Raw genomic sequence first — 13,961 nt, 5'->3', positions numbered from 1 at the left:
CTACCCTCACCACCTGGGGGCGGCCCGTCAGGAAGTCCAGGACCCAGTTACACAGGGCGGGGTCGAGACCCAGGGTCTCGAGCTTAATGACGAGTTTGGAGGGTACTATGGTGTTAAATGCTGAGCTGTAGTCGATGAACAGCATTCTTACATAGGCATTCCTCTTGTCCAGATGGGTTAGGGCAGTGTGCAGTGTGATTGCTTCGTCTGTGGACCTATTGGGGCGGTAAGCAAATTGGAGGGGGTCTAAGGTGTCAGGTAGGGTGGAGGTGATATGATCCTTGACTAGTCTCTCAAAGCACTTCATGATGACGGAGGTGAGTGCTACGGGGCGATAGTCATTTAGCTCAGTTACCTTAGCTTTCTTGGGAACTGGAACAATGGTGGCCCCCTGAAGCATGTGGGAACAGCAGACTGGGATAAGGATAGATTGAATATGTCCGTAAACACATCAGCCAGCTGGTCTGCACATGCTCTGAATTTCGCATGCTCTGAATTTCGTTTGATCAGGTAGGCTATAAGATATAATGTACGAATAGGGACAAGAATGACATTCTTACCCTGTCTCCAACTCATTGTCGACACTTGGCGTGTCACTGTAGTAGCTCATCGTGAAAACGATGGCAATTAAATCACCTGTGCGATTCTCCACCTGTCAGGCTACGGAGTCGACTCAACATTCTAAAAGCACCAACCGAAATCCTACACACACGCGGAAATGAGGAAGTTCTAAGCAGACACACCACAACAAAAATGTAAAACTGTAGGCCTACTGTAGTAATGTCTGTGCCATAGTCATGTGCCTACTGTGATCTCAACGGGTCCACAGTTTGTAGGATTAAACTGTTCTTTATCCACATTTTAAAAATAAGATGGAGGGAGGTAGAGGGGATGGAGCTAGCAGGGTTGACTCAGGCCCCATTTACCCTTGTTTAGAATATTAGGCTAATGAAGTAGTTTCTGTCTTATAATAACCCTAATTATTGTACACAAATTAACATCAGACGTTTAACGACACTAAACTCAAATAATTAACATGACACAGAACACATGAGTTGCTAATGTATTTATACCAATATCTGATACAGTACACACATTTGGAATTAAGTTGATATAAAATAATGATTTCTAATCATTGCTCTGAAACTTTTCCAATTGGACTATATTCAAATCAGCTGTTGTACAGGATTTGATATGCAGGATTGTACTGTAAAAATCTATATATATTTTTTTTTACATCAGTCTAATGTTACCACATAAAATACTGAGGATGATCTGTCTAAAAAAGACCTAACCAGGTCAGAATTGCATGTGGTAGAGAAAAACGTCACTTCTCAGAAGTAGATATGAATGCCAATGCCTTATCCAGGCAAACTCAAGAGAACATTTGTAAAGCCTACTTCCAGTGGTGGAAAAAGTACCCAATTGTCATACTTAATGATACCTTGATAGAAAATGACTCAAGTAAAAGTGAAAGTCACCTAGTAAAATTCTACTTGAGTAAAAGTCTAAAAGTATTTGGTTTTAAGTATACTTAAGTATTAAAAGTAAATGTAATTGCTAAAATATACTTAAGTATCAAAAGTATAAATCATTTCAAATTCCTTATATTAAGCAAACCACAATGTGTTTTTTAATTTACAGATACCCAGGGGCACACTCAAACACTCAGACATAATTTACAAACAAAGCATTTGTGTTTAGTGAGTCCACCAGATCAAATGCAGTAGGGATGACCAGGAATGTTCTCTTGATAAGTGTGTGAATTGGACAATTTTCCTGTCCTGCTAAGCATTCAAAATGTAATGATTATTTTGGGTGTCAGGGAAAAGGTATGGAGTAAAAAGTACATTGTTTTATTTAGGAATGTAGTAAAGTAAAAGTTGTCAAAAATATAAATAGTAAAAATATCCCCAAAAAACAACTTAAGTAGTACTTTAAAGTATTTTTACTGAAGTACTTTACACCACTGCCTACTTCACATATAGAGGGCCATACCTGAATCCTCCTCCTGCACTTAGGCCTACTAAGTTGCACTTTTGGTTGTCTTGCTTTAGAAGCCCCATGCCCTCAATCAATTCCCACATTTCATTTTCATTTTGTCAGTGTGTAACTGTACATAGCATTTTGGTTCTTGTCTTGTAACTAAACATGTGCTGCCACTTTGGTCAGGACTTTCTCAAAAAGAGATTGCATCTCAACAAGGAAATACATGTTAAATAAATATATCCCATGTTTTAGTGGACTGCTTTACTCAACTACAGGTCAGAGGGAAACAGTGGTGAGAAAGGTCAGGTCCATGCCAAATCCATTTCAACTCCAGTCAAATGAATTCAAGTGTGATTCAGGAGGAAAAGGCCACTTTACAGCATTTTGATTTGGTCTAGCTCTTCAAATGCATAATTTACAATGTTATTTTGAAGTGTTTGTTGAAGAAACGCCAACGTCGAAGAGTTGTGCCTAAACAAAAAAAGGAGTCATAGCTTGATGTGAACTTTAAAAATAAGTGTAGGCAGCTCAAGGATTGTAAACACATTCCAAACATGAACCACTCCTGCATACAATTCCACCCTTCTCAACAAAGCAGCGCTTTGATAACTAATAATGATAACTAATAGCATTCTGTTCTCTACATGCTCAGTGCACACTGAAGAGGGCCAGAGTGGACCACACCTAGCAGTGTTCGGGTGTAGTGCACTATGAAGGGGCCTCTTCACCATGGACACTGGATTGTGTCAAAGTTCTACCGTACAGCAGACACGTTTATGAATATCTAGGTGTCCACATCACCAATCTTTTCTCAAGGGACCATGACTCCATGTTAATGCCACTCTAGGCACATGAGAAACATCCATCTCTTTGCCCTGGATAGCCAGCTAGCTTTGAAGGGTGTTAGGGTTGAACCCTGTAGCCACCATGTAAATAATGAATAGCACAGACTTGGAACCTCTAACCCTTGCAATTTGACTGGTAAACTCATGGGTACTCTAGCAATGCCTGCCTGGTATTGTGATGAAAGAATTTCCATGTTAATGTATAATGTTCATTCAAATGATGTTAACTGATGTGGCTCATGCAATGGAATGTATTTTTTGTAATGTCAGTTGAGTTAATTCAACAAATCACAGCACAGATTGATGGGTACATTTCCAGCTTCTACTTCCTGCTTTTACTTCCTTCTTTGCTCCTATGAGTACACTCACAATGGCCACATGTCCACCAATTATGCCATCAATGACTTGAATGGGAACTATTCTTTTCTTTCTATTTCTATGGTAGCCATCTCCTGTAGCCTCTGAGGTCAGGAGAACACAGAGCCAGTGGCAGCTCTGCATTCCTTCAGCTCTTTAGGGAGTATAAAGTCAGGGATCTTGATGTCCAAGTCTTCCACGTTGATGACGAGGCCCCTGGCTTTACTCTGGGCCTGGGTCTGGTTCCAGCGCTGCATCCTCCTACAGTAGTTGTCTGGGTTGAGCTGGTCCATCAGAGCAGCCTTCAGTGTGTCAGTGGGGGAGATGCTGTTGCACAATGCATGGAACAGGAATCTGAAAGAGTGACAGTGAGTGAAGGTAGAAAAGGTTTAAAAAACGATTTACAAAAAATATGTTTTTTTATGACGTGGGTCTCAAATCGAGCAGTGATTCTGTCTGAAAAATGTTGGCACTACTGTTGGTATGTATACCTTGGTAGCAGTGCCAGCACGGTGGTGAGGCCACACACTCCATAGAAGAGTGGTTGGGACATCTGGAGCTTGTCCACACCAAGGGGATTGGTGGGGGGACTACATGTCACACACACCACACTGAAGACCAGGGTGAAAGAGAAGTAGAAGAGAGCACTACCCACCAGAACTAACACATGTAGCCATGTCTGTAACACAGGAACATAGCACAGATCAACATAGGAATATAAATAGAGTACATAACATGGAACAGGAATATTCAGACACGATCCCAGGTGCACTTATTCACAACTTGAACCCATGAGTTGCCCCTTCAAAATGTGAAGGCATTGAGACCTAGTCAAAAGTGATAAATACAGTGCATTCGGAAAATGTATTCAGACTCCTTTGACTTTTTCCACATGTTACGTTACTGCCTTATTCTAAAAATTATTAAATCTTTTTTCCCCCTCCTCAATCTACACACATTACTCCATAATCACAAAGTGAAAACAGGTTTTAGGAAATGTTTGCAAATGTATAAAAACAAACAATTACAGCCTCAAGTCTTTTTGGGTATGACGCTACAAGCTTGGCATACCTGTATTCGGGGAGTTTCTCCTATTCTTCTCTGCAGATCCTCTCAAGCTCTGTCGGGTTGGAAGGGGAGCGTCGCTGCACAGCTATTTTCAGGTCTCTCCAGAGATGTTCGATCAGGTTCAAGTCCGGGCTCTGGCTGGGCCACTCAAGGACATTTAGAGACTTGTCCCGAAGCCACTCCTGCGTTGTCTTGGCTGTGTGTTTAGGGTCATTGTCCTGTTGGAAGATGAGGTCCTGAGCGCTCTGGAGTAGATTTTCATCAAGGATCTCTCTGTACTTTCCTTCGTTCATCTTTCCCTCAATCCTGACTAGGCTCCAAGTCCCTGTCGCTGAAAAACATCCCCATAGCATGCTGCCACCACCATGCTTCACGGTAGGGTTGGTACCAGGTTTCCTCCAGACGTGACTCTTGGCATTCAGGCCAAAGAGTTCAATCTTGGTTTCATCAGACCAGAGAATCTTGTTTCTCATGGTCTGAGACTCCAAGCAGGCTGTCATGTGCCTTTTACTAGGAGTGGCTTCCGTCTGACCACTCTACCATAAAGGCCTGATTGGTGGAGTACTGCAAAGATCGTTGTCCTTCTGGAAGGTTCTACCATCTCCACAGAGGAACTCTGAAGCTCTGTCAGAGTGACCATCAGGTTCTTGGTCACCTCCCTGACCAAGGCCCTTCTCCCCCAATTGCGCAGTTTGGCCGGGCAGCCAGCTCAAGGAAGAGTCTTGGTGGTTCCAAACTTCTTCCATTTAAGAATGACAGAGGCCATGGTGTTCTTGGGGACCTTCAATGCTGCAGAACTGTTTTGGTACCCTTCCTCAGATCTGTGTCTCGACACAATCCTGTCTCAGAGCTCTACGGACAATTCCTTCGACCTCATGGCTTGGTTTTTGCTCTGACATGCACTGTTGACTATGGGACCTTATATAGACAGGTTTGTGCCTTTCCAAATCGTTTCCAATCAATTGAATTCACCACAGGTGGACTCCAATCAAGTTGTAGAAACATCTCAAGGATGATCAATGGGAACAGGATGCACCTGAGCTCGAGTCTTATAGCAAAGGGTCTGAATACTTATGTAAATAAGGTAATTTAAACATTTTTTGCAAAAAATTCTAAAAACCTGTTTTTGCTTTGTCATTATGTGGTGTTGTGTGTAGATTGATGAGGGAAATTTAAAAAGTAATTTTTTTTTTTTTTTAGAATAAGGCTGTAACGTAACAAAATGTGGTAAAAGTCAAGAGGTCTGTATACTTTCTGAATGCACTTTACGTAGCATACTGTAGGCTCCACTACATTTGTTCAGAACAATTAACTTGAAAGCTAAAGAATGTTGCTCTCAAAAAGTATCAAAAGAAAGGTGAAAATCGAAGTTTCAGGGAAGAATGGACAAAGAGATGTGTTGATCTTACAATATTTTCCCAATGCCAAGCCAGTGTGTCTTATTTGCAATGAAAATGAATTATTTGTAAACAGTGACAATCTCAGACTTCATTATGAATTTAAGCATGGAACTTTCAAAGTGGCATTCCCACCCCCCAAAATAATTGTATCCATATTAGAATAAGGCTGTAACGTAATAAAATGTGTAAAAAAATCAACCTATGGGTGTGTCAGGTAAGGTGTGATTCTCACCAGTGTGCGGCTCTCGATGACCTGGTGTAGTAGGATGATGAGGAGGGCCGAGGCGTTGATGGGAGACCCAAAGGAGAGCATGTCTGCATCTGACCCTGCATATGCCTGACCAAAAATAAGGAAATCCTGTCATGCCTTCAAAGGCGGGGTATGGCATGATGCCCCATTCAACTGAAACTACTCCCAGACTAGAGAGAACAACACCACCTCACTGACCCCTTCTCAGGGTATATGTATCAAAACACAATAGATCAATGGCAATAACACGATTTGTGGAAATCTACTCACAAAGTAAGGAATGAAGAAACAGACAAGGCTTTGGTAAAGAGCGTCCAGCATCGTCAGCCAGAAGGTAGAAGGGAGGTAGGCCTGGAAAGATACACACATTGATATGTTTTATTTATGTATGTGTTAGTGCTGGGCTACAACAAAAATATACCCAAGGACCAGAGTTGGAAATAACTGTCCTAATACAACCAGATTCCTCCTTAACACACCTTGGAATTCTGTCCGGATTTGTAGAGCTCCGGAAACTTAATGAGGGTTTCTGCAGACACGTCTTTGTCCAGGATCCCGTAGAGAAGGGGAGGGGCGGAGGTGAAGAGGAGGTTGAAGAAGATGAGCACCCAGGAGTTGGTCATGACGCTCCCCGAGAAACCACAGAAGAACTGGTACCAGAACAGCAGATTCACATACATCTACACACACAGGAAGAGAGAGGGACGAAGGGAGGGAGGAAGAGAAAATAAAGACAGAGATAGTGAGTGTGTGTGTGCCTGGGGTGAGTGAGAGATGTTCTTACCACATTCTTGTAGAAGAAGTAGAGAATCATGTTGGCCAGGCGTGTGTAGCACCAGTGGCCATGGACCAACAGCAGCTTGCGGAGGTGTTTAAACCTGGAGATGGCAAAGTCACTGGACATCACAGCCTGCATGCCCTCCTGGCCAGATATCCCAATGCCAACATCTGCTACCTGGATCATACTGACATCGTTGGCTCCATCACCTGGACAAAAAGGACGCCCCAGACTTAAGAAATCTAGATTGGAAGCACTAAGACAGGGCTATTCCTACTGCCTTATAAATGTGCATAAATGTTTATATATCCTGGACTTCTCATTTATTTAATTGTTACCGACTTCCACTGACCTATGGCGAGGGTCATGACTCGGAGCTGGTCCCGTACTAGTTGTACCACATGGCTCTTCTGAAGTGGGGTGGAGCGGCAGCAGACCACGGCCCTGCAGCGCCGGCTCAGCTCCAGGAAGTCCCCTTTCAGGTCCTCCTGCAGGGCGAAGTCCAGCGTGCGCCCATCCACCACCAGGGTGAAGCCTGACATGCCCTCAGCTGCCTCGCCACACTCCACCTCCGCCCGCAGCTCCAGCAACAAGGCCTTGCAGGCCTCCTGAAGAGAGAGACAAGACAGGATGAGGAAGATTGACAGCAGGATGACAGGAACGCATTTTGAAGGACAAATAATTTAGAATAACAGGATAACATTCACCTTGCTACCACAGTTAGCAGTCAGCAGTTGGTCTGTGGACCTGAGCAGTTTGCAGGCACAGGCGATATTTATGGCAGTCTCTTGTTTGTCCCCTGTGAGGACCCATACTTTGACCCCTGCTCTCTGTAGTGCCTCAATGGTCTCTGGCACCTCTTCCTGCAATCTATCCACAATCCCTGTTGCCCCTGGCGACAGAAACAGTAACACTACATTCAGCCATTGCAATTGGTTGTTGCTAGCCCCTAACCAAGTTTAGGGGTGACCCCATTTAGTCAACTGGTCGATTGTTTGGTCGATAGGCTGTTAGTCGAGCGGTAGCAAACAATATCTATATACAGTACCAGTCAAAAGTTTGTACACACCTACTCATTCCAGGGTTTTTCTTTATTTGTACTATTTTCTACATTGTAGAATAATAGTGAAGACATCAAAACATTCCATCACCCTCCTCCTTGGCCATATAGCCCTTACACAGCCTGGAGGTGTGTTTTGGGTCATTGTCCTGTTGAAAAACAAATTATAGTCCCACTAAGCGCAAACCAGATGGGATGGCATATTGCTGCAGAATGCTGTGGTAGCCATGCTGGTTAAGTGTGCCTTGAATTCTAAAGAAATCACTGACAGTGTCACCAGCAAGACACCCCCACACCTCCTCCATGTTTCACGGTGGGAACCACACATGTGGAGATCATCCATTCACCTACTCTGCGTCTCACAAAGACACGGCGGATGGAACCAAAAATCTCAAATTTGTATTCATCAGACCAAAGGATAGATTTCCACCAGTCTAATGTCCATTGGCTCATGTTTCTTGCCCCAAGCAAGTCTCTTATTATTGGTGTCCTTTAGTAGTGGTTTCTTTGCAGCAATTCGACCATGAAGGCCTGATTCACGCAGTCTCCTCTGAACAGTTGAAGCTGCTTGAGAGAATGCCAAGAGTGTGCAAAGCTGTCATCAAGGCAAAGGGTGGCTACTTTGAAGAATCTCAAATATAAAATATATTTTGATTTGTTTAACACTTTTTTGGTTCCTACATGATTCCATGTGTTATTTCATAGTTTATGTCTTCACTATTATTCTACAATTTAGAAAATAGTCAAAATAAAGACAAACCCTTGAATGAGTAGGTGTGTCCAAATTTTTGACTAATAAATAAAGGCATTAAACTGTTTTTCGTTAGAACAGCCTCTCTGGTATTATTCAGAATTTACTTAGTGCTGTTTACGCTGTTCCAAATTGTCCAAAAAATGATTTGTAAAATAACAATAACTTTCCTTTTTCTTGATCTCCTTCTTATTGTAATTATTACTATTATGATCATAAGTAATGTCATTATCATTAGTAGGCTTAGTATAGCAGCCTCGTATAACCACCATTGAGCTGTAGGCCTAAGAGCGCATCCGGTTAAGCATTAACACCATAACTTACTTAGACCTATATTTCAATACTTATATAGGCTACTGCATCAATCAATCATTCATTAGTTTGTGTATGTCATCACACAGCATACCAGTCATTCATGATTTGAAATGGAATCAAGCATTTTTGTTTTAAAATAAAATAAAGCGAGCCTTGAAGAATTAGCTTAAACAATAAATAAACCGTTCCATATCGGAAATTGCATTCATAAATAAATGCAACTGTTTTTAGGGGAAAAAAACTATTTCATCAATTTTAGAATAAGGCTGTAACTTAACAAAATGTGGAAAAAGTCAAGGGGTCTGAATACTTTCCGAATGCACTGTAACCAAGTTGCTCCTTCAATTCACCACCACAGTTTATAAACAAGTGTAGGAGCAACACTTTTGACTATGAAAGTTACAGGCTGTGCCTTTAATTGATTTGTACCCTATGACTAATACTTTAGCAAGAAATAAAATAAATCATCCTTATTCTCCTAATGGTGTAAGAAAACATGTCTGTGGAGTTTTACCCAGTAGGGTGAGGTTGGTTTCCAGTCTCTGTGCAGACTCCAGTAGAAGCTCCTCTCTGTTCTCTATACTGGTCTCAGCAAATGCATGACGCTTCAACCAAATTTCATACTCCTCCTCCTCCAACACCTGTTAGCACAATGCACCAGTAAGTCACCAGTCTGAAAAATAATTTATTCTACTGAGGACAATCAACTATTCTAAGTTATCAAGTCTTTTCTCCATAGACACAAATGTGAACTAATGTGGTATTTAAGGTCAAAGCTAAAAAGTTTAACCACTGTAGATGTCTGTACCTTCTTAGCGATGCAGAGGGTGCGAAGGCCTTCCCTGGCGTAGTTGTCTAGGTGTTTCTGGGTTTGTTCTCTGATGTGACCCTGTCTCCCGTCTGACTGCTCAGCACCTTTAGGTGACTCTGCCAGGTCCATGATGACCGAGTCGGCTCCCTTGGTGTAGACCACCACCTGGTTGGTGAGCGGGTGGCGGACCACCACAGACATCCTCTTGCGGGTGGAGTCGAAGGGCAGGATGTGGAGCAGGCGCACAGCCAGGCTGCCCATCCCTGGCAGCTCCACCAGAAGGCGCTCGAGTGAGCGTCCCTGCAGGGTGCAGCGGTAGGCCCTGGCCGCGTGGACCAGAGCCGCCTCGTCAGGGCTCTCCGCCTCATAGATCAGTTCATCTGCCCCAGGTTCACAGGGAGGGCCTTCGGCTCCGTTTGAGTTCTCCAGCCCACTCCAGGCCCCTGGGTTGAGGTGTAACATCTTGTCCTCTTCATCTTTCCAAGAGCCATGCTCTCCCTCCTCCTCCTCATACCCTTGGTCCCCATCCCCTCCAGGGACCCCATCCAGCCCTGGTTTGATACTTAGGATGGAGGCCTCAAGGTTAGGCTCCCCGTCTGGCTCTGTACCCAGCTTGGTGGGGGTAGGGGAGGGGCTGGGGGTGAAGGAGGCTGCTTTGCCTCTGGAAAAGAGCCTGCGTGTGAAGCTGCGAGGGCTCTCTGTAGTGTGGGGAGGAGAGAGTGTGGAGAAGCGGGGGAGGCCAAAACGCTGGAATAGCATCTTGATGTCCTCCAGGGATTTAAGGGGGGTACGGGAGACCTCAGGCACCTGGACCTGGGAATGTAATTGACAACATCAGTTGAAATGGAATTGGCACTAACCCTGGTCAAACATATATACACTGCTCAAAAAAAGAAAGGGAACACTAAAATAACACATCCTAGATCTGAATGAATGAAATAATCTTATTAAATACTTTTTTCTTTACATAGTTGAATGTGCTGACAACAAAATCACACAAAAATAATCAATGGAAATCCAATTTATCAACCCATGGAGGTCTGGATTTGGAGTCACACTCAAAATTAAAGTGGAAAACCACACTACAGGCTGATCCAACTTTGATGTAATGTCATTAAAACAAGTCAAAATGAGGCTCCGTAGTGTGTGTGGCCTCCACGTGCCTGTATGACCTCCCTACAACGCCTGGGCATGCTCCTGATGAGGTGGCGGATGGTCTCCTGAGGGATCTCCTCCCAGACCTGGACTAAAGCATCCGCCAACTCCTGGACAGTCTGTGGTGCAACGTGGCGTTGGTGGATGGAGCGAGACATGATGTCCCAGATGTGCTCAATTGGATTCAGGTCTGGGGAACGGGCGGGCCAGTCCATAGCATCAATGCCTTCCTCTTGCAGGAACTGCTGACACACTACAGCCACATGAGGTCTAGCATTGTCTTGCATTAGGAGGAACCCAGGGCCAACCACACCAGCATATGGGCTCACAAGGGGTCTGAGGATCTCATCTCGGTACCTAATGGCAGTCAGGCTACCTCTGGCGAGCACATGGAGGGCTGTGCGGCCCTCCAAAGAAATGCCACCCCACACCATGACTGACCCACCGCCAAACCGGTCATGCTGGAGGATGTTGCAGGCAGCAGAACGTTCTCCACGGCGTCTCCAGACTCTGTCACGTCTGTCACATGTGCTCAGTGTGAACCTGCTTTCATCTGTGAAGAGCACAGGGCGCCAGTGGCGAATTTGCCAATCTTGGTGTTCTCTGGCAAATGCCAAACGTCCTGCGCGGTGTTGGGCCGTAAGCACAACCCCCACCTGTGGACGTCGGGCCCTCATACCACCCTCATGGAGTCTGTTTCTGACCGTTTGAGCAGACACATGCACATTTGTGGCCTGCTGGAGGTCATTTTGCAGGGCTCTGGCAGTGCTCCTCCTGCTCCTCCTTGCACAAAGGCGGAGGTAGCGGTCCTGCTGCTGGGTTGTTGCCCTCCTACGGCCTCCTCCACGTCTCCTGATGTACTGGCCTGTCTCCTGGTAGCGCCTCCATGCTCTGGACACTACGCTAACAGACACAGCAAACCTTCTGGCCACAGCTCGCATTGATGTGCCATCCTGGATGAGCTGCACTACCTGAGCCACTTGTGTGGGTTGTAGACTCCGTCTCATGCTACCACTAGAGTGAAAGCACTGCCAGCATTCAAAAGTGACCAAAACATCAGCCAGGAAGCATAGGAACTGAGAAGTGGTCTGTGGTCACCACCTGCAGAACCACCACTCCTTTATTGGGGGTGTCTTGCTAATTGCCTATATTTTCCACCTGTTGTCTATTCCATTTGCACAACAGCATGTGAAATGTATTTATTGTCAATCAGTGTTGCTTCCTAAGTGGACAGTTTGATTTCACAGAAGTGTGATTGACTTGGAGTTACATTGTGTTGTTTAAGTGTTCCCTTTATTTTTTTGAGCAGTGTATTTTTGTTACATTTAGCATGTGCTTTCCCCCTTTGAGGACTACACATGGATAGATGTTTGGAATTAAAACATCGCGAACACAGGGTTTGTACAGAAAGTGGCATGTCAAATTCAAGGACTTTTGTCACGGATCCCCCCGGTACTGATGCTCATTCTGTTCACCAGTTCCAGAGGTCTACGTCACTGGCTTTCTAGGCTTCACTGAACGGGATTCATTATCATCAACGGTTTACAAGCCTCTTGGACCTAGACTTGGCGCTCCGGTACTGCTTGCCATGCGGTAGCAGAGAGAACAGTCTATGACTAGGGTGGCTGGAGTCTTTGACAATTTTTAGGGCCTTCCTCTGACACCGCCTGGTAGAGGTCCTGGATGGCAGGAAGCTTGGCCCCAGTGATGTACTGGGCCGTTCGCACTACAATCTGTAGTGCCTTGTGGTCGAAGGCCAAGCAGTTGCCATACCAGGCAGTGATGCAACCAGTCAGGATGCTCTCGATGGTGCAGCTGTAGAATTTTGAGGATCTGAGGACCCATGTCAAATCCTATTCCTATTATGCAATTGTTTCTAGTCACCACTAGATGGCAGTATATCACCACAACCTCAAAAATAAATAAACAAACTTAGTATATTTATCACTACCTTACAAGTTCTACTCAATAATAAGTGTTTTACTACTTACATGAGTGTAAGTCAGTAGTGATGACGTTGTAATTTGAGTAGAGATGAGCAGAGCTTTGGGACATGCCTACTGGTGAACACACATTTCCTATTGCAGCTTAATGACTGTATTGTATTTTTATTGGGCATTTGGGAATCTACTACTTAATAGTTTGAGGACAGACGCTGGGAGATGAGAAGTAAGTACAGGGAGTGAATATTTAATAAATAACGGACATGAAACAAAACAAGGACAGCGTCTGGACAAAACAACATTAATGCAGACACGGGAAAGAAACTGAGGAAGTGACAGATATAGGGGAGGCAATAAATTAGGTAGAGTCCAGGTGAGTCCCATGAAGCGCGTAACGATGGTGACAGGTGTGCATAATAATGGGCCGCCGAGAGGGAAAGCGAGAGCAGGCGTGACATAGTTACAAAAAAGCGTCTTGCTTCTGACAGGCAGCTTTAACGTCACCGGTCGCGAGAAGGGCGGGTGGGCTGTGTGAAGAAAGTGGCATGTGAACAGCCACCAGAACGGCAAAAGTACAGCTGCCACTTGATGAAGCGTAATATCGCGAGCGCTCCTTGAACAAGGCTAAAAAGCTCTGGAGAGAAAAAGTCAATGTAGAACTGGCGCCAGAGCAGGATGCAGCTTTGTGTCTTTCCCCCTTCAGGGCCGATTCACCCATGCTAGCAATGTCAAAGTCTGACACATTTTTTGCACATTACACGTGGGTTGGTTGGGTCCAGTGATGTAGTGATAAAAAAAAAAGAGAAAAAAAAGGGGAAAACTATACTGAACAAAAATATAAAACGCAACATGTGAAGTGTTGGTCCCATGTTTAATGAGCTGAAATTCAAGATCTCAGACATTTTCCATACACACATTGAATCTACATTTGCCCGGCATTTTAACTATCTATGTGACGTTTGGCGTGCCTAATCAGTCAGTTCTGTACCTGCCTGGCTGAGTGGCAGTGTGGGTGGAATGAGCGATCTCACCTGGAAACCAGAGTGCGAAACATGTGAGGAAATAAAACTCGGCAGTCTGCCTGGAAATGAATTCGTAAGACCAATACATTTTTCAAATATTTTTCATATTATCATTTTCTCTTTTCATTTGAATTCAAGTACCAGCTGAGAACATGTCTGATTTGCAGTATTGCAGTACTTGAATTTCAGAGTGCCAAATTCAAGTACTTTAATTAAG

General features: G+C 44.3%; 1 protein-coding gene across 3 annotated transcripts in view; it reads right to left on the bottom strand.

Annotated features, from left to right (window-relative positions):
• Positions 1-1,051: 1,051 nt before the first annotated feature.
• The window catches only part of LOC106611137 (phospholipid-transporting ATPase VD), a 36,666-nt gene continuing 23,756 nt past the window's right edge, over positions 1,052-13,961 (bottom strand). For all 3 annotated transcript variants that reach the window (XM_014211030.2, XM_014211033.2, XM_014211032.2), the window contains 10 exons: positions 9,622-10,437; positions 9,328-9,454; positions 7,395-7,579; positions 7,040-7,295; positions 6,694-6,896; positions 6,389-6,589; positions 6,180-6,260; positions 5,892-5,996; positions 3,683-3,870; positions 1,052-3,545 (listed from right to left, as the gene is read on the bottom strand). In XM_014211030.2, the coding sequence (XP_014066505.2) occupies positions 3,302-3,545; positions 3,683-3,870; positions 5,892-5,996; positions 6,180-6,260; positions 6,389-6,589; positions 6,694-6,896; positions 7,040-7,295; positions 7,395-7,579; positions 9,328-9,454; positions 9,622-10,437 (2,406 nt within the window). In that variant the 3' untranslated portion in view covers positions 1,052-3,301. The remainder of the gene's footprint in view (positions 3,546-3,682; positions 3,871-5,891; positions 5,997-6,179; positions 6,261-6,388; positions 6,590-6,693; positions 6,897-7,039; positions 7,296-7,394; positions 7,580-9,327; positions 9,455-9,621; positions 10,438-13,961) is intronic.

The sequence above is a fragment of the Salmo salar genome, chromosome ssa09 (assembly GCF_905237065.1).
Source record: "Salmo salar chromosome ssa09, Ssal_v3.1, whole genome shotgun sequence".
NCBI lineage: Eukaryota > Metazoa > Chordata > Actinopteri > Salmoniformes > Salmonidae > Salmo > Salmo salar.
Note: the sequence above shows the minus strand (reverse complement) of the source record. Positions and strands in the feature narration are given on the sequence as shown.